General features: G+C 40.1%; 1 protein-coding gene across 8 annotated transcripts in view; it reads left to right on the top strand.

Annotated features, from left to right (window-relative positions):
- The window catches only part of CNOT4 (CCR4-NOT transcription complex subunit 4), an 86,467-nt gene that overhangs the window by 18,426 nt on the left and 45,693 nt on the right, over nucleotides 1-22,348 (top strand). For all 8 annotated transcript variants that reach the window (XM_054194839.1, XM_054194812.1, XM_054194793.1 and 5 more), the window contains exon 2: nucleotides 20,869-21,112. In XM_054194839.1, the coding sequence (XP_054050814.1) occupies nucleotides 20,939-21,112 (174 nt within the window). In that variant the 5' untranslated portion in view covers nucleotides 20,869-20,938. The remainder of the gene's footprint in view (nucleotides 1-20,868; nucleotides 21,113-22,348) is intronic.

Below are 22,348 nucleotides of genomic sequence, written 5' to 3'. Positions count from 1 at the left end.
GAGACTATAGAGGCCTCTTGCCCGTGGCCAGTGTCTTGAAAGAAAAAGGAGCATCCTGCTCAAAGGCTTATGATGGACTGCCATACTGATCAAGAAACTTAGATGTTCTTCCTGTGTTTAATCTTCTAGATGTACTACTTTGAGACTTCTCTCGAATCTCTGTTCCTGACTTTTTATCTAGAGACGGCCGTGATGCTTCTGGCACTGTTTTGCACTGAGGACTTTGGTAATTATCACTGTGCCGGCCATCCAGAGTCTGGCACTGGAACAGATCACAACAAACAGGTTTGTTTTTTTTAAGTTGTCTCTGAGAATGGAGAAACTTGGAGCCAATATGAGGGTACAGTCCGAAAAATTCCTTTCCTGATTTGAGACACTAACATCTCTGGCCCCAAACAAAAAACCCTCACACCGTTACCAGTGGAAGATAGCTGTGTTTCTTCTTGTGCTCCTTCCCATAGGGTGAAAAAGGGAAGTGATAATCAACCCAAGGATTTTCAGAGGGAGCTATAGCTTTTCAGAGAAGTCACGATGGCATACTAGGGTTTTTGGTTTGTGGGTGGGTGTTTGTTTCTTTCCCCCTGCTTGCTTTCTTTGATGTTTCCACAATCTTTAATCATACTAGCTTAGATGGTGTGAAACCTTAGTGCAGTATACCATATTTTGCAAAGGCAAGGATCTCAGCTTCTAGGGAAGGCTGGAAGGCAAACTCATTCAGCTTAATTTGTAGAAAGGTAAGAAATATTTTACAAGTGCATTCAGATTTTACTGAGATCTAAACATTCAGCCTTCTAAGTCTATTTGTACCAGTCTCTAATACAATTAGGGGATGTGTTACAGATCTTCCAGGGATGGAACATACTTGCTAATGTAGTCAGAAAGTTGACTCTGCATATAAGGGCCGTGGCACATTGGCACAAGATTTCTGTTGTAGTTTCAAACAGTAATTGCTTCAATAGCAGCCTAGTCATTCAGTGACCATAAAGAATATGTTCTTACAAGCAAATGCTTTTCATTCTTGCTCTTGAAATCTTGTGTAGCCCTATCTCAGGGAAAACCCACGGTGTTTTCTTGTGAGGTGAAGTGAGTGTTACTACAGTCACCTCAGCTTTTTTGTTAGCACCATCCCTCTGAATTCCCCTTCTGCAAGTCAGTCTGTAGACATAGTGTATTATGTCTCCTTTATGTCTAATACAGTGGTTGAGCACAATGGACCTTGTTTAGAAGTGACTGATTCTTCTGTAAAACAAACTATGCAAACAGCCTGCTGCTCAGGGTAATGTGTCTGACTTCCAAGGTTTAATGTTGCTATTTCACAATACAAGTGCATTGTGGGAAGGCAAGGAAAAGACCTTACCTTGATGCAAGGTGCCATTTAGCTGGTGGGGCTAACTGCAGCCTTTTAAAAGTTAAAACAAAATTCTTATATGCTGACTTCTCTTGTTGGAGAAATTCTGTTGTATTTCTCTACAGGATTTTCTTGTAAATGAAAAGTTTTGGAACACATTGAATTAGCTCTTAAGAGTCGCAGCTCTGGGCTGTGATTCATGCTTTTCTTCCCAAGGAACTTAGGCTTTTCTCAAATTCCTGTGATGTGACCAGATTTGTAAAGATGATCAGATGCTTGTGTGCTGGCTGTGTGAATATCTTTCTAGAGACTTACCTCCAATTCCTGGTTGTTATTGTTGTGTGTTTCATCAAATGGTTTGGGTTGGAAGGGACCTTAAAGGTCATCTAGTTTCAATCCCCCTGCCCTGGGCAGGGACACCTCCCACTAGACCAGGCTGCTCGAGGCCCCATCCAGCCTGGCCTTGAACACTTCCAGGGACGGTGCATCCACAGCTTCCCTGGGCAACCTGTTCCAGTGCCTCACCACCCTCACAGTAAAGAATTTCTTCCCAATATCCAATCTAAATCTCCCCTCTTTCAGTTTAAAACCATTACCCCTCGTCCTATCACTGCACTCCCTGGTAAAGAGTCCCTCCCCATCTTTCCCGTAGGCCCCCTTTAGGTACTGGTACTGTTTGTTCATCACCAGAAAAAGTGAAGAATTTCTTCACACTTCTTTGTTGTGATACTGGCCTCGCTGGGATGCTGGAGAGATACGTGCTTTCTCTGAACCTGCTCAAGTTGCATGTGATAACTGTGCCTACTGATGCTGGTTCGAGGATCTACTCTGTGCTTCTGCCATTCTTCCCATTACAGCAGAACTCCTATAAAGTCTTTTCTGTGGCGTTTTGGTCCATCATGGAGTCTTCCCTGCGCTTTGGATCCTAAAGGTTTGGGTAGTCTGTTTTAATCCATGGCAGCCTGCTTTCTCTGTTTATACCTATGAGGGCTGAATACAGTGAGGACAAGCTTACTCTGACAGTGAACCAGAGGGATCACTGGGGTACAGGCTCTTGTAGCTTGCCTGCAGTTTATTTCTAAGTATAGCATTACTGTAAAGTCCAGCCCTAAATTATTGGCAGAAGTGGGCTTGAACTCTCAATCTGAAAAAATATATAATTGATTAATTTTCTTCCCAGAAACCTTATTCAAGGCAAAGTGAAAATGGGAGGATTTGAACTCCTGATTATATTGTCCAGCTGAGAGGATATAAGCAGAAAATGTTTGAGGATGATCTTTCTCCACCTAGTGGGAGTCTTGATGTGATAAGGCTTGCTACCAGGTGATAAACAGGGACCCTCCTGGAGGCTGCTCAAACTGTTTTTCCCTTCACATTTCCCATGTGCGTGTTCCTAGTACCTGTAAGTCTTTGCAGCTCTGAGCTCTGTGTATTTTGATGCTGCTCTTTTCCAGAATTTACTTCAGTCACTCTTTAGATTAAAACTGTGCTCTCTCTGCTATTGAAAGCCATTTGCTAAAGAGAAGCAACAGCACCAGTGTGAAAAACATCAGAAGAGAGTCCTTCTCACCAGGCATTTGTGAGGCCCTGAAGTCTACTGACTGTGGATGTATTCCTTCTTTTTTCTTCAAATGGTTAAGATTTCAGTTGTGGCTGCCACTACAACTGTGTATTAAGTTGTAGTATATTAGGAGGTCTGAGGTGCTTGGATGTGGTTATTTGAGATATTACTGTGTCAAGAAACTAAGTTTTATTTATAATAACAAGTAAACAAACCAAAAATAGCGTGTTTGCAAACAGCTTGTTCCAAGTGATATTTGCAGTAGGTAAGTTAGTCTCTTCTGTGAATGCTGAAGCTTTGGACCTGGGTTATGGCTTTTCTTGTGTGTGTGCGTGTAGGTTGTTCAAGCGGTACTACAGAAACAGCTCTACAAGTAGATGAAATCGATCTAAGTCTTCCTCAGTTTTGTTACGAGAGTCTAGAAAAGCCTACTTACAGACAGTATCTCAGTGCTATGACTAAATGTTTCTCCATCCATCCACCAGCTGGTATCACTGGACACAGAAATACTTTTCGCTGTAGATTTGCTCGTGATGCCTTTAAAGACTTGTAGCTGAAAGCGTCACTAGGCAGCAATGAATTCTGGGAACTTCAAGTAGTACCTATAGTGTGAAAATTAAAATGGTGCAGCTGTGAATCTGCTCATGAAGTATATGCATAGTTACCTCTAAGATGCAGAGATGTGTAACACTAAATTAGCTTCTGATAATTTTTGTTGATCAAAATTGGGGAATATTTCTCACCAGTTCAACATAGTTTCCTGATGCACTTCTGCAAAGAGCTGAGAAAGTTCACGATGTGTGTATCTGTTGCCTGACTAACTGCTGGTAACCAGCTTCAGGAATTCTAATGAAGTTACGGAGGGAGAACTTTTCTTGATTTAATTCAAACATGAAGTCTTCATACTTGCACTGTCTTTTTTGTGTGGTGCATTTCCTTCACTTTCTTGTGTGTACCAGGTGCTAGGTAGATAACTGTTCATGCTTCTAATTGCTCAACCAAGTTGTAGTTGTGAAAGTGTGTTTATAAAAATGTTGAAGTCGGCTCTAGGGATAGGAAATAATAAAAAGATGTGGAAGAAATCCAGTGTCCAAACCCACTCAAACTCAGTGATATGTATTATTGTTTCTTTTCCCTGTCCTTTTATGTTTCTAAGGGTGTGGAACTTCGTAACAAATTAGACCAATACCATGTGCAAGAACTGCTGCACTGGATCAGAATGAAATTATCTAGCCTAGTATTTTGTTGTGGTTAGTGGCTAGCAGCAGATGCTCTAGGGAAGACTGTCAGATCAGAGTGAACATACTGATACTTCCTAAGATGCTTTCTGATAGCAGTCCCTAAGTCTGTGGACTTCTCCAGCCCAGGAAGTGTCTAGCCTGACTGCTTCCTTGGCAGTATATTTTCTGTTTACTCACTTCACACTGCATCTTCCACACTAGTCACCTTGTCTGATTATTTTTAAACCATTTAAATTCTGTCATCTGCAACCTTCGATAGCAAGGAGTTTCACGGTTTAACCAGCCACAGTGTTTTTGTATATATATAAATGTAAGAGATATAAAGGTGAATATATACGTATTCTCTGTTGATTTCTTCCACTCTACTTGTGTACCCACAGTACCCTTATTCCAGTGGGTCAGTGACACGTTTGGTAATTTTTGTTACTCCTTCTGTACCTTCTAATTCTTTCTGCATGTGGGGAGAGGAGAGCAGAGTTGTTCTGAGTACAGGGTGTAGGTGCACTGTAAACTTCTACAGGGACATTGTTTGGTGCTCTTTTCCTAATAATTCCTTGTATTTAGTTTGGCTTTTGACTGTGATTACTGAGCTGATGTTACAGGAGATACTTAGGAGAGCTCCAAGAGCTTGTTCCTTAAAATTACTGGTTAGATTAGCGCATCGCTGTGCTCATTTAGGAGTAATTTTTCCTTGGTTGCATCATTTGACATTTAGCAACAATTTATTTCATGATACTTTATCACTCTTCAATTTCATGAGACCCTTCAGATTTCTGTGCTAGTCTTAAATGGCAAGTCCTTTGGTGTAGTAACTTGTCTACTTCCTCCTCACTTTCTTTTTCAGATCACTAATAAATAGAATGACTTATGTCTGTGATATCAGAGAATCGCATGGAGCTCCCATGGTTGACTTCCATTGTTCCTTCTTTTGTTTCCAAGCTTTTAAAATAAATTCTTAATCCATGAGAGGGCAGACGCTTCTGATGTCAGCTTAGTTTTTTAGAGAGTTTAGCAGAACCCTATTGAAAGCCTTTTTGAAATTTAAGGAGAAAACAAAATTGTTCTGATCCATGTGATCTGTGACTTTCTTCCGCAAAAAAATTTATGAGGGGTGACTTATCTCTCCATGAACAGTTGGATATTTTTTCGATTTTTGTTTTCATTGCCTGCTAACTCTAGCTTCAACTAGCATTGTCATTGGACTTGATTGCTGCAAGCTTTGCAGTATTTGTTCACACCTGGAGAATCTGATGTGTTTCTGTTTATGAATGGCTGCTTCTTTGGATGGTTAATATCTGGCTGGAAGCTGAAATAATGTGTAGTACTGAAAGTACCAGTGTACCTCTGATTCTGTAAATCCAATGGCAGGCAAAGAAATTCAGTCTTATTTTCTCTGAAATATCTTAATTCTTTTCTAAGCACAACATTTCCTTTCAGTAAACAACAAGCGTGCAAAGTCCCTTCTAAAACATTTTTGCTGTCAGCTCCTATTCTTAAAAATCTGCTACTGTAGCTACTGGTTAAAGCATCTGTGTAAACTCCTTAGCAAAAGTTTTGAAGTACAGGCTCGGCAGGTAAGAACTGTGCTCCTCCCAAGCTGCCTGATCAACATGTACGACTGACCAGACTCTGTGAAAGTAAACCTGCAAATAACTTCTAAACTAAACTTGAAGAGACAAACCCAGTCACTCTAAGCAAAATGGCTTTAAAAATAAATTCAGACTAGAATTTATAGTTCTTCTGCCTAAAATATTTGTGAAAAGATTTATCCTTTACCCCACTGAAATTTGATTCAAAATTGTCTGATCAAACATTAATTATGTTTGATTTCATGAATTTATACACCTTATTTGTAGCAAGTAGAACTTGTATTGAAAAAAATAATCAGGCAAAGACTGAGTGTGGAGGTATTGAGGGCAGAACTCTTTTGCCAATTTTTCAGGCCATGTATACTAACACATTTGGGCTTTTAAAATTGTATTCTAATAAATGGAGACAAGAAATCCCAGTTCTAGACTACTGCTTAATATATTCAATATGTTTTATATATTTAGTGACTGGGAATAGCAATTTGCGTGTCAGTGTTCTGTGACTGGTTGCTAGTTGTCACTGTCTTTCCCAAACTGCATGTTTTCCTTGAAAATTCAAAATGCAACTTCATTAACTTTGGCTTGATGCGCCTAAAGAGAAAATTCTGGCTTTGTTCTTCCTGTGCTGAGTCAGGAACACTTTGAACCAGGGTATCTGTTTGATCTTTTTTTTTTTTTTTCCCCCTCTCACCCCCCCAAGCCCCATTTCAAGAAATGACTGGACAAAATGTGATGGCTTATTTTCACATCAGAAATTTGAGAATTCACGTTGTCATGTATTGCAGTTGTCTGCATTATACCTGCTATGTACAAGTGAGATCTAGACCATAGTATAGTCAGAAAAAGTGGCATACTTGAATAGAAATAACTGCTGAGTTACCTGATTAAAAAAAAAAAGATATTCATCTTGGTTTGACCAAGTGTAACCAGAGTTATTAAAAGGCAAAGTATTTGATTCAGACTTTGAAATATTTTAAATGGCGTAATGCAAAAAAAGCTGATAAGAGTAAACAACAAACTCTCTCAGAAGCTGTTTACTGCTCCAGCAGTTTTCCTTGCATTCTCCACTATCCAGAGGAATGGCAGCAGCTCTGCTATTGCTTGTACAGCATACCTCTTGAATCCAGAAATATAAAGTAATTTAACAGTTTTAAAATTTAACTTTTACTGTCGCTGTTCCACTTCTGACCTTTTCAAGAATGGCTTGTGTGGTGATTAGCAGTTGGGTTTTGATCATATAATTGCTTCTTTCTTACTCTCCTGCTGTTGTCTTCAGTTAAAGCCAAGAGGTTTAGTTAGTAGTCACCTGCTGAGGTTCCTGCTCGTAGGGCCGACCTAGGTGTGGAAACTTCTGCCTTGAGAAGAGAGAAGTGTGGTTCCTGCTAGCTCTCTAGGTATCTGTAATTCTGTCCGCATCATTTTCTGACTTCTTAAAAAGAATACAGATTTTTCTTATATTTAGCATTTAGCCCAACGTTGGGCTGATTTTCCTTTACTATTTTTTTTTTTCTTTTAAGGTCTGTAGAAACTTTCAGGAGCGAGGCGTGCTTCCTGCTGATACTGAATCTGTACCATTCAGACTATTCTGGTTATCATAGTTCTTATTTGAATAACTCCTGTGAAGGCTTCATTGATTCGTGGGACCTAATAGGACATTTTGAATTGTCAGGAATAAAGCTACAGCCTGAAGAATCAGAAGATTTGGGACCGGTACTGCTTAATATCTTCATCAATGACATAGTGGGATCAAGTACACCCTCATCAAATTTGCAGATGACACCAAGCTGAGTGGTGCGGTTGACACACCTGAGGGATGGGATGCCATCCAGAAGGACCCAGACAGGCTTGAGAAGTGGGCCCATGTGAACCTCATGAGGTTCAACAAGGCCAAGTGCAGGGTCCTGCACCTGGGTTGGTGGTGTAACCCCCATTATCAGTACAGGCTGGAGGATGAAGGGAATGAGAGCAGCCCTGCCAAGAAGGACTTGGGGGTACTGATGGATGAAAAGAGGGACATGAGCCAGCAATGTGCGCTTGCATCCCAGAAGGCCAAATGTATCCTTGGCCGCATCAAAAGAAGCATGGCCAGCAGGTCGAGGGAGGTGATTCTACCCCTGTACTCTGCTCTGGTGAGACCCCACCTGGAGTACTGTGTCCAGCTCTGTACCCCTCAGCACGGGCAAGACGTGGACCTGTTGGAGTGGGGCAACAAAAATGATCAAAGGGCTGGAGTACCTCTCCTGTGAGAAGAGGCTGAGAGAGTTGGGGTTATTTAGCCTGGAGAAGAGAAGGCTACGGGGAGACATTATTGCGCCCTTTCAGTATGCAAAGGGGGCTTATAAGAAAGATGGGGACAAAATTTTTAGCAGGGCCTGTTGCAATAGGACAAGGGGTAATGGCTTTAAACTAAAAGAGGGAAGGTTTAGACTAGATAGAAGGAAGAAATTTTTTATGATGTGGGTGATGAAACACTGGAGAGCAGGTTGCCCAGGGAGTTGGTAGGTGCTCCATCTGTGGAACCATTCAATGTCAGGTTGGATGGGACTCTGAGCAACCTGATGTAGTTGAAGATGTCCCTGCTTATTGCAGGGGAGGTTGGACTGGATGACCTTTAGAGGTCCCTTCCAACCCAAACTGTTCTATGATTTGAGTGTTATTGAGATTTTTTGTAGAGCATTCATGTAATTCTAGAGTGAAGAATTAGTGACTTGGTTGGGATTTTTTTTTCATGAGTTAAGGTTAGGCTTAACTAGTACAAGCTACTATTGGAACTGAGGGGAGGCACTGATACATATCCTTCACAGTTTCTGACTAGGGAAGTGATGAAGAAGCGGTCTGTGTTTTACTTGTAAAAGAATAAGCAGACGTGTTCAGTTTAGTGCTGTATGTGGCAGTTGATTTGTTAATCAGTGTGTCACACAGCATACTTCATGCCAGTCCTCTAATCTCTGGCATCAGCTGCCAGTGAGTTTCGAGATAGAGTTGTGGGTACTGAAGAGTGCATGGACTTTGACAAAGAGTTTTTATTCTTCTGAGCTCAATGCTTTGCATTATTACTTGATTAGCAGAAGCACTCAAGCTGGAATGACTGCTCATCCAGAACCTATAGATGAGCTGTATAAGGCTTTCTCTATGCAGATTTCTCAGTCTTAGACTTGTTTCGGTGCTTCTTGCTTGCCCCTCCGTCCCAACTAAAAAGTCTTTATTCTTCCATGGATTGTGGAAAAACATGGGAGTCCTAATAACGTCGTTGCTAAGAAAACAATAATTAGGCTGATATGATGTTCATGTTTGCTGTTTAAAAACTTGAAAAGCGCATAATAGGTCTGTCATTCTGTAGTACTTAAAGGTCAAGTTATCCTTTTGTTTTCTTTTGAAAATGTTGAACAACTGCAGGAGCTGAAGCCTAGAATAAATATACCTTAATTGAGAAGGTGTGGAGAAAACAAATCAACATTAAGTAGTTTATCATCCATTTTCCAAAGGTTGTTTTAAACAAACTTTAAACATCTACATAAAGGGATTTGATGAGAATTATTTAAAGTGTGTTCTCTCTCAGATTTTTCTGGTATCTTATTTTATACTTTCATAATTTCGAGCATGCTACCGAACGGAACTGAGGGGTTGTTGCTAGCTCTGGCCGGATCTCCCATTCCCTAGGTATGAAGGGTATTCAACTGTGTTATTAAGCTTCAGAGTGAATAATTCTCAGTTATGTTCATGTCTCGGTAACACTGAAAAAGGGTTACTTAGTACATTCACTTAAACTTTTCTGTTCAAGAGAAGCATCTTGAGCAATCTCTGGAATTAAGAACAATGTTCAAAGGGGCTCTCAGCTGGGGGCATGGCAGGTGAGGTGCTCAGTTCCCCCTGCTTCTGTATAAACAGAAAATTTACTACTTGCCCTGTGTGTTATGTACGTTTGGGTTTTTTTAACTGTACTAATATGTTGCTGATACATTCTTCTGTTTTGTTATCACTTAATATTGCTGTGACATTTTTTCAGCAGTTCGTAAGGAAGAGTCGAGGAATTTGGAAGGTTCTTGAGATACTTAGCAGGTAGAGACAAGAAGCCTCAACTTGTGATCATCCAGTCTTCCATTTTATGCTTAGTTTTCTACAAGTAATTTTGGGAATTCTAATGCTTTAAAGGAATATGTGTGTCTCTCTATATTGCATGTTGCTACAAATAAGAATACGTATCTCTCTATTGCAATCAACTTTTAACCCCTTTTTCGGTGCCCCTTCTTCCCCAGCATTAACTTTTAGTATTATTCCCAAAATACTTTCAGAAGTGTGTGTTTTAACTACTAGGTACTATTTCTCTAAGAGCAAAAGATAGCGCTGCATTTTTAGCAACTGGAGATCCTTGAATACAGTCATTTTCCTTTAAAAAAAAAAAAAAAAAAAAAACAAAAAAAAAACAAAACCAAAAAAACCCCAAACACACACACACCAAAAATAAACAAACAAAAAACCAAAAAAAACTCACAAAAACCAAACAAACAACAATCCAAAAAACCCCAAACCAAAACAAAAACTTAACAACAACAAAAATCCAAAGAGAAAATTTCATGTGTAGTATACCTTAGCTCAGACGGTGTTTTCCTTAGTTAGGCTTTCCGTGGAAGATACAGTTTCTGTAACTGCTTTTTCAGGAGCAAGTAACACAATCTTTTTCCTATAGAAGAAGGTATTTATCTAATAGGTGATAAAGGACTCTGGAGATCTGTTTGCAGGAGGTTTAGCTGAATATTTTCTTTCCTTCATTTGGATAACATTAAAATCCAGAAATAAGAAAACTGGTTACAAGTTTTTTGCACTGTTGTAATTACTGAGTATATCTGGACAGGCAGGCTGGAACTTCTAATGATGCTGCAGTGGTCTCTTGTAGTGCTGCACCATGAAAATGCAAATGAGAGGTTTTTTTTAATGTAAAAGCTGAGCTGTCCTTCAATGCAAGTTTTTTTTTTTTTTTTTAAATTGTATATGCTTCTTTTTGAGCATACTGCATTGATGGTGCTCTGTGCTAGATTGTACTTTAGTGGTGGTATGGTTCTTGTTCTTCAGGCATCCTTTCAGATCAGACCAGTTGTAATATTAAGTGAATGTGAACTAATGCAGCTGAAGCAGCAGATAAAAAAATAGGTCCTTTTGGTAAATTATCCAGAAAATTATGGATGCTGGCAGGATGTTGCAAACCAGGGTATATTCAAATACAGTCTTGCAGCCTCAAGTGGGTGATTTTTTTTTTCTGTGTGTGTGAGAATTTCTGGGTCGTCTGTCTTTAAAGGCTGTGAAGCTCTCCAGAGCTGAGCTTTTCTTTATAATTGGATCTGGGAATACTGGTCATTATTAAGTATGCAATCTAATGCAAGCGAACACAAGAAGTTTTCATTACAGAATGGCAAGTTCTTACCGCTCTTCTTCAGTGCAGAAAGAAACAGACTGATAAAAACTCCAGTAGCCGGAAGCCTGGCGCAAATGCTGGTTTTCTCTTCTTTTGGATGAAGGCATCCTAGGAAAATGTGAATAGGCTGAATGCCACCGGGGAGACTGATGAAAAGTGGAAGACTGAGAGAGGGCTGCCTAGGAGACAGGCGGAGAGCTGAGCTGCTTCACGGGAGGAGAACAGCCTGAACTGCTGAGCAGAGGGAAAGGGTAGCATTGATACGGTGACTTGAGCAGTGTGTTTGGTGGCTTTTCGTTGGATTTTTTTAAAGTTTTAAATTTGTCTGTAGATCACGTCCTTTAAAATAAGTTTGTTTGCTTAACCCCCCCATCAAAATCAGTTTGACAAGTGTTATAATGTAAGTTGTCTACTTAGTGATCTCTGTCACTTAAACTAGCATTTCCTCTAGTAGTCAACATATATAATGAACACTCATTGATTAATACGTATTGAGTTCTAGCATTAATTATACTAGTGGAGTTCACTAGCTAAAGAACTGAAATCTGTTTACCTGCAGTACCAACTTTTCTTATAGGCACAGTCAGGCCATGTCACTTTAATTTACTAGTTCAATGATGTGTTCACTTTTACTGAAGGAACCAATTCTCTTAAGGTGAAAAAGCTTTTTTCTTTTTTTAACCTCAGGAAAGGAAAATGAGGATGTGCTATACTAGTTCTGAAATCTTGAAGGATTTGGGGATATAACCTACTGTTAACATTGCTACTTTTAGATAAGTTAATTGGTTTCAAGTTCTGTGAACATACTGTCTTACATTACAAGCAGAGTTTGATATGACTTTTGTACACTTTGCTAGTTTAAAAACTCCATGTAGATTTTTTTTAAAAGAAGTTATTAAATGCACTAGTGATATTGGATTAAGAAACAAACCTTCAAAAATCAGAGGAACACATTACATACTGAAACAGTAACAGCTTAAGTGTAGGTAATGCAGCCTTTCTGCTCAGTTAGTTTGGGGAAAAAAAAAAGCTTTGTTTAGTTGTAGGTCAATGTATACAGTAGTTATCAATAGAAAAAAAAATCTACTTTGTAGTTGAAAACTTAACCTTCCCCTCAGTTTAAATTGATTTTTAAATTGCAGTTAGTCTTAAAACTTGTGATTTTAATTCATAACATGATGAGTAAAAAGCAGCAGAAGGTTAAGAAAATCATAGTGAAGTGAGCTGCTTCAGTTGCACCATTGCAGTTGAAGGGGCTGTAACACAAGGTAAGTTGAAACTTAAAGCTCTTCCAGCCAGTATCCCCAGATTTACTCACATTAGCACCAGTGAAACGTCTGTGTCTAGAGTTTTTGATCTGCAGAGGTAAAAGCACTACAAAAACTGGATGTTGGAAACTTCTGTGAAACAGATGGAGGCGCAGGTCAGTGAGGTTGAGCTGCCATTGCTCGCCCGGCCTCTCTGCCTTGCTGTAGGGAGTTTGAGTGGCTGAACAGCATTAGCCCATTATGATAACAAAAAAACCTCAGTCTGCTGGGGTACTCTGCACTGGTGCTGAATGCTTTTTATTACGTTAGTGACTACCTTTGCAATTAAATGTTGTCATATCACAAATTACTGCACGTATATGGATTAACAAATGTTTTAATTTCTAAGTTGCCTGTCTTTTACAAAACACTATGTTTTTCCCATGTACTGTTCCAACTGTCTGATAGTGCTTCTGTGCTACAACGCGAGTCTTCTACAATATAATGAATATGCTAGTCCTGAAACACAGAGAAAAGTGATATACTAGGATGCAGAAAGGAGTTTTCCAGTGCTAGTAATGCTTTACAAGTTTTCAAGGAGGACAAGTGTGTGTGTGTGTGTGTGAGTGTGTATCACCTTACTAAAGACTAAGTAGGACACGACGTTATGGAAAAATTGAACTATGGCACTCTGATGTGTAGGTACCCCGACTGCAGAATGAGTGTTTTGTGCTAGGGTGCTGCGTGAGCAGAATAAAGACTCTCCATTCCCCAAACAGCCTGTTTAATAGCTGCCTGTGGTTGCTGCATGATTGGCAAGCTGATCTATCTAGATCCTCATTCTGACAGTGACTGGTAGCAGAAGCTCTGAAGAAAAAGTACAAGAAACGGACTAGCACCCTTTTTCCCAGTAATGAGAGATTTAGGGAAATGGGAATAGTTCAGATGGAACATATTTCATGTTTAACAGGAGCTGATGGATCTATTTTTTGACAGATTTTTTTTTTGCATGATATGTTTGTGATCTCTGTAACATTCTTTGACAACAATCTGTGATACATAATTTGCTGTATACAAATACGTATAGGTGCGGCTATTTTGTTTTACCTGTTGCTTGAGCATCTCCTGCTTGTGTCCTGAGGAGCTGGAAATAATCATGCTGGAATATGCATACCAATATTAGATGGCCACAGTCTGTGACATAGGCTTTTAAAATATTTGAAATAATAATTGTATAGCCCACTTCTAATTCGTTATTCAAGTGGTTTCAGCGTATCGTGTCTATATATAGTGGTGCTGTATGTACAAAAATGAAATGGGGACATGCAGAAAGAAAGAATAAGGAATACTGGCATTCAAGTTCTAATGTGAATGAATGCGGGAAACTAATTTTGACAATTACAGAGCAATATTATGCTTTTAATTTCGTTGAATGAGTTGACCGAGATGCTAGGATAGTGTCGTCGTCTTGGATAATTGTGTGCTTGTGGATGAATTTGTCAGAATATTATTTGGCCTATTTTCTTTCTAAATAAAATGTAATACCTTGATTCTGTTCATGATTTGTCAGAAAGTAATTTGACTAAATCTCTTACGTGGCATTCATGTGTCACTGATAGTATTTAGCCCTTTATGCATAAAATCTGAGTCCTGTAATAGTAAGCCTACAGTGACCAATTCTTGGCTCAATTTAAATGAGAGAAAAGCATTTTTGTCATACATAACTCCTTTTTTTTTTTTCCACATAACTGTCTTGAAATGGTTTGTGCTCACACTGTGTTTATAAAGAATGAGTATTTCCCTTTTAATTTAGCAGGTGTGTCACATCCCACTCTCAGGAAAGAGCGGGGGTAAGTGACTTCAGATTCGTAAATTCCCAACGGCGCAGACTAAGGTGAGATAAATCTCAAGGTCCCTATAGAAACATTTATTAGCTTCCCGAAATGGTTAGTATAGGTCTTAGCAAGTCCACGATAATTGGTTAGGTATATAACAAATTATGGCAAATGGTGAGGTATGCATTGTGTTACTTAACAACAGGTATAGGATAACTTATGGCAAGCAGTACTTAAGGTCGTTGCTTAACAACTCTAACCGTTACTTAACCACTCTAAGAGAAAAGAGAAACCGAGGGATAGAAAAGTGAAAAGACAGAGAAAAAGACAGACAGAGAGATCACCGGTCCTGGTTCCAGTGTCTCTTAAAGGGAATCTTCCCAGGCATAATCTTGTTTCTTGGAAAAATCTTCCCAGGTGCAGTCTTCTTTCTTGGGAAGAATCTTCCCAGGCACAGTTGTCGTCTTTTGTTTCTTCTTTGTTCCCCCCCCCGCCCCCCGAGGGGCACTTATTTTCCCTTTTATGTTTGCTGAATTAGCATGGTCCAACCCCCCTTGCCGAGGACAGCCTTGTCCCAGGTTTCTCCCTTCTCCCAGGTGACGTGTAGTGTGATTTGGGTGGAGAGACGAGTGTCATGGTCATACATGTTCTCTGCATACATGATCTCTATATTGGTTCAAGTCACAGTACAACCGCTTACACTGGCAGAGTTCAAAGTCTGAAAGCACAACAGAGCTCCTTGAGTACCTGCAGGGAGACTTAAAGCAGAGGAGGCTCTAGAGCTTTCAGTTTTGACCTCTTTGAGCTAAATAACTTGGGGATAATCCTAGTGAGTGTAACGCTGTGTTCAGAAATACTGAGATGGCTACCTGATTCCTGCTCATAATTTCAAAACATAGAGGACTTTGTCTACCCCTTACTTTCCTTACGTGTTGCTTGTACCATGATCAAAGTGTTCCTGCAGACCACAGCATGAATAATAAACATTATTCCAGAGAGAAGACATGAGAGAAAATGGACTGTGCAATCACTGGGCATGATTTTGCAATTAGTAGTACGGTTTGCTTTAAATGTTCAGCACAGTCAGGAAAAAGAAGTAGGAAGTGAACTTTCCCTCTGTCTCAAATGAAAATTAACTTGGATGAATTCAAGAGCCTGCTTGCTTGCCACTGAGGTGTCTTTGTTCTCAGTAACAGCACCATAAAACTTAAAAAAGTGTAGCCAGTTTTCAGCACTCCTGCTGTCTCTTATATCAGTGTTGTTAACCAGGTGATTGTAAAATATCACTATGTTTTTATGTGAGTGAAGGACTAGTGGGAGAAAGCGATCACTCTCCTTGTGTAGTACTCCATAAAATGGCAGGCAAGTAGAGGGTAGCCATGTCAAAGAGGTGGCCTGGGGAAGTTCCCCAGATCTTTCCCGAATTGTGTGGATGACTGAATTAAGACACAAGTCTAGATAGATGTTCTAATGATTAGACCATCCGTTCATGATTTGGGACATGTATATGTGAACTTTCTCCCATATGGGTTCCCTGTGGGGCCCTCAGCGACTCAGTTCTGTGTGCTTAAAGTAAAAATGGGCTTTTCTCTGCAGCCTGCCCATGAAAGGTTTTGATGTAACCCTTCCAGCGGTCACTGTAATGTAATGAAGTGACAGCCTTTCTTAGGTTTGGAGGCCAAGGAGTTGAAGGTTGGTTTCCTTTCAGCAGCCACTATCAGGAGGAGGTGGTCTGAGCGTGGGCCTTGGGCCACTGTGCCCCTGTGCCAGCCGAGAGGAGAGCGCAGCGCTGGTACAACTGCTGCTGCTCCCCTTGTTCAAGGAAGGGGTAACCTATTACAGCTGTTGCTTGTAGTCTGCTCACCTTTCTGCCCCCAGCTTGTACGTGGGACCACCGCAGAGTGAAGAGCAGAAAGGGAACTGATCCTTTGGCAGGGGGGCTGCCTTCCCTGTGGCGTTATGCAGGCAGCATCCACAGCACATTTTTGAGACTTCTCAGGGCTGATGAGTTTCAAAAGATACAAGGCCATGAAAAAAAAGTATGAGTTTCTGTTTGCGTAAGTTTAATGAGCCCTTACTAAAGGTTCGGTGCATACACTCCGACCTGTTTCACTTCAAGTGTCAGGTATGTTTGAACTTTAAGTGAAACATTAGCTAACACATGTCTGGATTTTTTACCTTCAGGAGGCCCGAAGTCTCCAGATATTTTCTGGGATGCGAGTCCTTTAGTTGGGTTTTTCATGACTAGATTTTGACAACTTTTGGCTGCAACGCTTTTAGTGTTTTAAAGCAAGTAGCAAGGCTGGATTCAGCCCATTGTGTGAGGGGGTGAATGTGTCTGTGTCCCCTGGAGCTAGCTGCCCTCCCTGGGGGAGGACTTAAAGTTTAAGGGACGCATTTACTAAAATGAACTGCTAGCAAGTGGAGATGTTCTGGTGTCTGCTACGGGGAGATGAGGGGCAGTGTGCATCAAATCTCAAATTCGTGCACTTGAGGAAAAAGAGTGGATAACAAAGTAGTTGTTTTTCCCCTTTTTTTATGACCCCTTTTAAAATTAAATAGGGAAGATAAACTGCTGGAAGCTAAACTTGCTCACCTGAAGTGAAAAAGGGAAGGGCAATGGCAAAGTCTGCATCCTAAATGGACTGAAATCACTAGCTATATTAGAAGTAAAATTGTGTTTAGGTGAGTACCTTCAAATAGGAGGATCTCTTTTTTTTTTTTTTTTTTTTCCGACTGCAAAATTTGGAGGATTTCATCAAGAGAAACAATTGTACAGTGAAGCTGATTAGGCACAGCTGTTCAATCCACTAAGTAAGCACTTTTAAAAGTTAATGAAAAAGTATCTTTTTTTCATTTTGCCTATGTTTGGAAAAAAAAGGAACTTATTTATTGGTATGGTGGAAGGGATAAGACACACAACTGTCTATTTCTGTATTTTGATTATTACCTATTACAAATCCATTAAATCTAAAAGATGCTGCTGGATGTTGTCCACCTCCACTCCATCCCTGTGCACATTAATGTTTTGGCAGAGTCTCCTGTAAACAGGATGTGGATCTGTCGGAGCCCTGTTTGACTGCAGTTGTCGGCGTTTTGGGAAGTGTATGGACAAATTCTAGCTGTCTGTGCACGTGTACACACGTGATACAACCTTCCTCCTTTTCTCCTGAGATGCTATTAATTTAGTCTCTTTGAACTTGATCCCAAAGACCAAATACTCGTGATTAAACACAGCATGTAATACTGCCTTTTGTTTTTTGCCATAGCTGCGTTACTTTTCCTGTGACGTTAATCTTGAATTGCTTGGAATAGCCTTAGAGCTGACTACTTACTTCGTGTTTCTTGGTAGCCCTATATGAACAATGCATTAATGGTGCCTTACTATGCATGTTATTCCGGCTTAAAAAAAAAAAAGCATTGTTCTGGTGCAGAGTTGGGACACAGATCCTGGTATATAAGCCCTCCTGAACTGGAGACACACTTCAGTGGAGAATCTCTAAATGGGATGCTTGAATGTTTTTTTTCCCAAGTAAATAAATATTGCCTCTTACTTAGTTCCAAGAAACATGGCACACAGCTGCTCTTTACTCCTTGTTGTAAAGTAATGGGCCACTTGCTGACTGAAGCAAGCTATTGGCATTATTGCTAGCAGCTGCTGAACTCTTTAGTGTTAACTTAAACAGCTCATAAATGTTAATCATGTTGCAGTTTCGTTAGACCTTGTCTGCATATCCCAGAGGCACTAGCTAATATGTCATGCTTTTTTCACATGAACTGATGACATTTCTTTGCGGAGATTCCAAATAGTAACTTTTTAATTCAGTGGTTTTACTGTGGTGGCTGAAGCTTCTTCCAGATTGCGCTTTTAACTACAGCTTTGCTAGTACTGGTATAGCTTTATTTGGATGTGTTTCAGTAGGCTCAAAGCTGCTGAGCCTGTGGTGGAATGAGTACACAGTGGAAGGGAATACACTATCTGCTTACTGACCTGTTGTTTGGAGATCTGTGACAAAGTCAAATCCAAATCTAAACTGAACAAAATCCGTCCAGTTTAGCCCACGCTTTGGTTTAAAGTCACTTTCATATTTTAGTGGTTTTGCTGCTATACAAGTGTGAAAAGTTTACAGGAAGTGTAAGCATTGCTGTAGAAATGTGTGTTATCTGCATAATAAGCAATTAAATAATGTGCTGTGGCCTTTTAACAGTCCCTCCCACTCTTCAGCCAGTGGGAATGCGTTATTAAAAACAAGACAAAGCTCCCAAACAAACTAATCCTTTCCTTCCTTCAGGTCAGATTCTGCTAGTGTTCTCTGTAGAAAACACTGGTAAGGTCCCAGAACCTGGTTTTCAGCCTGTCAAAAAGGTTGTAAATGTAGCACTAATGAAAGCATAGATAATGAAGTAAAAGCTGCTGTATTATTGTAGGAGTTTAACTTTTTGATTTTAATCATTGTGAAGGTCAGAAAGAGGACAGTGGTGCTGCTAGTGCATGCGGTATAGAGAAATTATGCTTACCGCATCTAAATTCTGTTCTCTCATCCTTACTTTTATGTGAGCATCCAGTGGAAGCTTTTATCTCTCAGGCAGTGGTAGATGTTTACTAGAACTGCATTTCGTTCCTAGAGGCTATACTCCCTACCAAACTAGTCAAAATTGCAGATAGTCTAGGCTTCTGGTATGAGCCGGTGAACATGGATTAAGACAACTACAATGCGATGGTTCCTGTACGAAGCTATATACTCTCTGCTGCGTATTTGGATGGTGCTTTAGTTGTGTGCGTGTATGCCGTGCCTCTTTAGGATTCTCTCCTGACTGCTTGCAGAGGAATTTCTGTCCCTGAAGAGATGTGCAGGACAGGGACAAGTACTGTAGACTGATGCTAAATGTATCCTGTCCCTGTAAGGCGGGAGGTCCCAACTTGAGCTGGAACCTCTTGAGCTTTACAAGATAGACTTTATTCAAGGAAGTACGATTTTGAGTGTGGAAGATCATAAACGGGACTGATTTTTTTTTTTTGTGGTTATTAAACTATCAAACCAAAGATATGCAAGGCTAACGGTACAATGTACAGAAATCTGTGAGCAATGGTTTGATCTCAAAACATGCAGTCATCTTACTTCTAAGGACAGGAGTAAATGTCACTCTTCAAGTAGGTGGATGTGAGAATTTGTTTGTGAACTTGTTCCTAAAAGCCCAGAGAAAGATTGGATAGTACATGATTTGGTAGTTTTTGGTTAGAGATGGAACAGAAAACACTCTGGGAAAGTAGAGGGAACTCCAGATTGTGTGTGTGTGGTTAAATTATAATTGCATGACCGATGTTTTGGGAAATGTGTAATTGTAAAAGGAATTATAGGGTTTTTTTAAAAAAAACTTTTGAGCTCCCTTATTTGTAAAGAAGTCGTGTATTTCATTACAGGTAGGACAACCATCCAACTATCAGTTCTGGTCACATCTTTTTCACTGCTTCTCAGTGGGTTTCTAATGGTTTTTTGTTTTGGTGTGGTTTTGTTTTGGTTTTTTTTTTTTGTCTCCAAAAGGTTCACTTAAAAATTCTGCTGTTGCCCTTTAATTCTGTCCCATCTACATGCATGTCTCATGCAGCAGATTTGAGACAGCTTGCTGAGATTAGGTACAACTTCAAATATCCAGAGTGTTACTTAAATGAAAACAGAAAGGGGGGAAAAAGCCCACCCTCAAGCTGATTGAATATGCCAGTGACGGTTGTGTGTGCCTTGTTTTGAGTCTGAGAGTAACATTCTTGTGCTGCATTCGTAAACTGACAGTATAGAAATAAATGACTGAGTTCAAGAAATGAGTTAAGAAAATGGTGACCTGAATTTCGGTTCTCTTCACGATTCTGAGCCAGAAATACTTTATTGTGCCTGCACTCTGAGTTAAAACTTGGGGGTTTTTTTGACCACATGCATATACTTGGGCTTTGGTGTGAATTAGATGCTGATGGAAAGTATAAATGACTTCATGAGAGTTCTCTGACCCATGTAGAAAGCAGTGTACCTGATTAATCTCGGCTAATACTGTAGTCCTAAGGCTGATCTCTGAGATCGATCTTTGGATCAAAAAATGAGATGGACAGAGAAACAAATCCTCCTGAGTAAGAAGCTTTCCTTGTTTTTGTTTGATAATTCTGCAACCCGACTGAAAAGTCTGAATGGATGACCTAAATGTTCTTCCACATCTCTGATTGTTCCAAGTCTCTGAGCAAAGGAATAAATTAATCTTAAACATGAAGTCCTGCATTAAAGGTTTTGACTTTAAATTTGTAGATTTCAAGAAAGCAATAGTTAAAGGAGCTAGTGGAATTCAGAAGCAAAGTATGGTGTACGCTCTTAAGCATTGCTTTGCAACTGTACAGTTTGAAACCCAATAGGCTAGTGAACTGCCAAAGAAGTGTTTGCCTCTCCAGGCAGGGAGGTACATCACCAGTACCGTCTTCCATATTACTTGTGTGACTTGTGAGTACGAAGAGACAGTCAAGTTTATTAGGGGATAACTTGTTAGTAGCTAATTTGTGTGGGGAGAAAGAAAGCAGTGAAGAAATGGAATACTAAGAGGTGCAAAAGAAAGATTGTCAAAAGTATACTAATCACCATTTTTTGTAATTTTCTTTCAGACCTTCAAGTGCTGACCTTCTCGGTCTATTAAGTTATTATAAACTTTTGCTGCTCTGCGAACATATAAAGATGTCTCGCAGCCCTGATGCTAAGGAAGACCCTGTGGAATGTCCCCTTTGCATGGAGCCTCTGGAAATTGATGACATCAACTTCTTCCCTTGCACCTGTGGCTACCAAATCTGTCGTTTCTGTTGGCATCGTATCCGTACTGATGAGAATGGACTTTGTCCTGCTTGCAGAAAGGTAAATATCGTGGAAGAGCAGCTTGTCTTGCACATATCACAAGGCTCTTGCATTGTGTTGGTACCAAAGACATCCTTTTCCTTCGGGGAAGCCATCTAGTCATGGCCTAGATCAAGGGTGAGGTGTTGGATCTTTCAGATTCCATCTGCATAAGCGTCAAAGCTGTTGTGCTATGGCTTGTCTTGGTTTGTTAAATTCAGAACTGGATTAATAGGGGAAGCTGTGGATCAGAACCAAGGCATGCTGATGCTGGGAGAGCTGCCAAAAAAAAAAATCCTTTGAGTCGGGTTGCTCATGCATTGACAAAGTCTTTTCAGGAAAGACAGTGCGGATTCCCGGATCAGGGGTTTGCTGAGGTCCAAGGTTCAGCTAAACTGGCAGTGCTGTCTGAGGCGAGCTTATAAAGCACCTGCTTGTTTTGTTTGTGGCACTGGAGCCTTTAATCTGTATTTTTCTGGACAGTAAACATGTAAACCCCTTGGAAAATAACGTCCAACGGTGTTAAATTTTAAAGCATTTCAAAATCTAGGCTAAGTCTATTTGTCTAGTATTCAGATCTTGTTGCCAAATGCTTAAAGGTAGTACTTTGAGAGTCACAGTTTATCCCTGTCTCTTCATTGACGTCTCGCTGATACTTTGGTTGGCCACAACTATAAACTTCAGCTTCACTAAATTGCGTGCTTTTTTGTTTGAATTATTTTCCTCCTCCTTATAGTGTTTTGCTTAACCTTGTTATTTCCTTATTTTCAGTGTTTAATAAAATTCTTTCTCAATTTCTTCTTCTCTTTAACTCTAATGAATTCCCTTGATTGTAACTTTCTTGCCTGGCCTTCCTCTTCTTGCAATCACAACTACTTATGTCCCGTCTTTCTCCTGCTGTTTAATCATGATCCTATCCTCAGTTTATGCCTTTGTTGGCTTCCTGTCTCATATTAGAGCTCCCCTTTCAGACCCCAAGTAATCTTACTTGGTCTCACTATCTTTATTCAACTGCCACAGCTTTCTATAAGCACTTCTAGTCATTTTCTTGCTGCTCTTTCGGGCTTTGGCTACACTAGAGCTATTGCTGCTAACCTGTGTTTGGACGCCTCTGCAAGCCTGAAGGCTATCCCACAGCAACATACGTTAGTTAACAAATTGTGCAAATTTGCTGTGATATTTGAGCTGTATGTTCTACAAGGAAGATCCACCTGTCATCAACCAAATCAGTCTCCACGTTGATACCTGCCATAGATG

The sequence above is a fragment of the Rissa tridactyla genome, chromosome 1 (assembly GCF_028500815.1).
Source record: "Rissa tridactyla isolate bRisTri1 chromosome 1, bRisTri1.patW.cur.20221130, whole genome shotgun sequence".
NCBI lineage: Eukaryota > Metazoa > Chordata > Aves > Charadriiformes > Laridae > Rissa > Rissa tridactyla.
The sequence above is the reverse complement of the archived record's forward strand: the minus strand, read 5'-3'. Positions and strand labels throughout refer to the sequence as shown.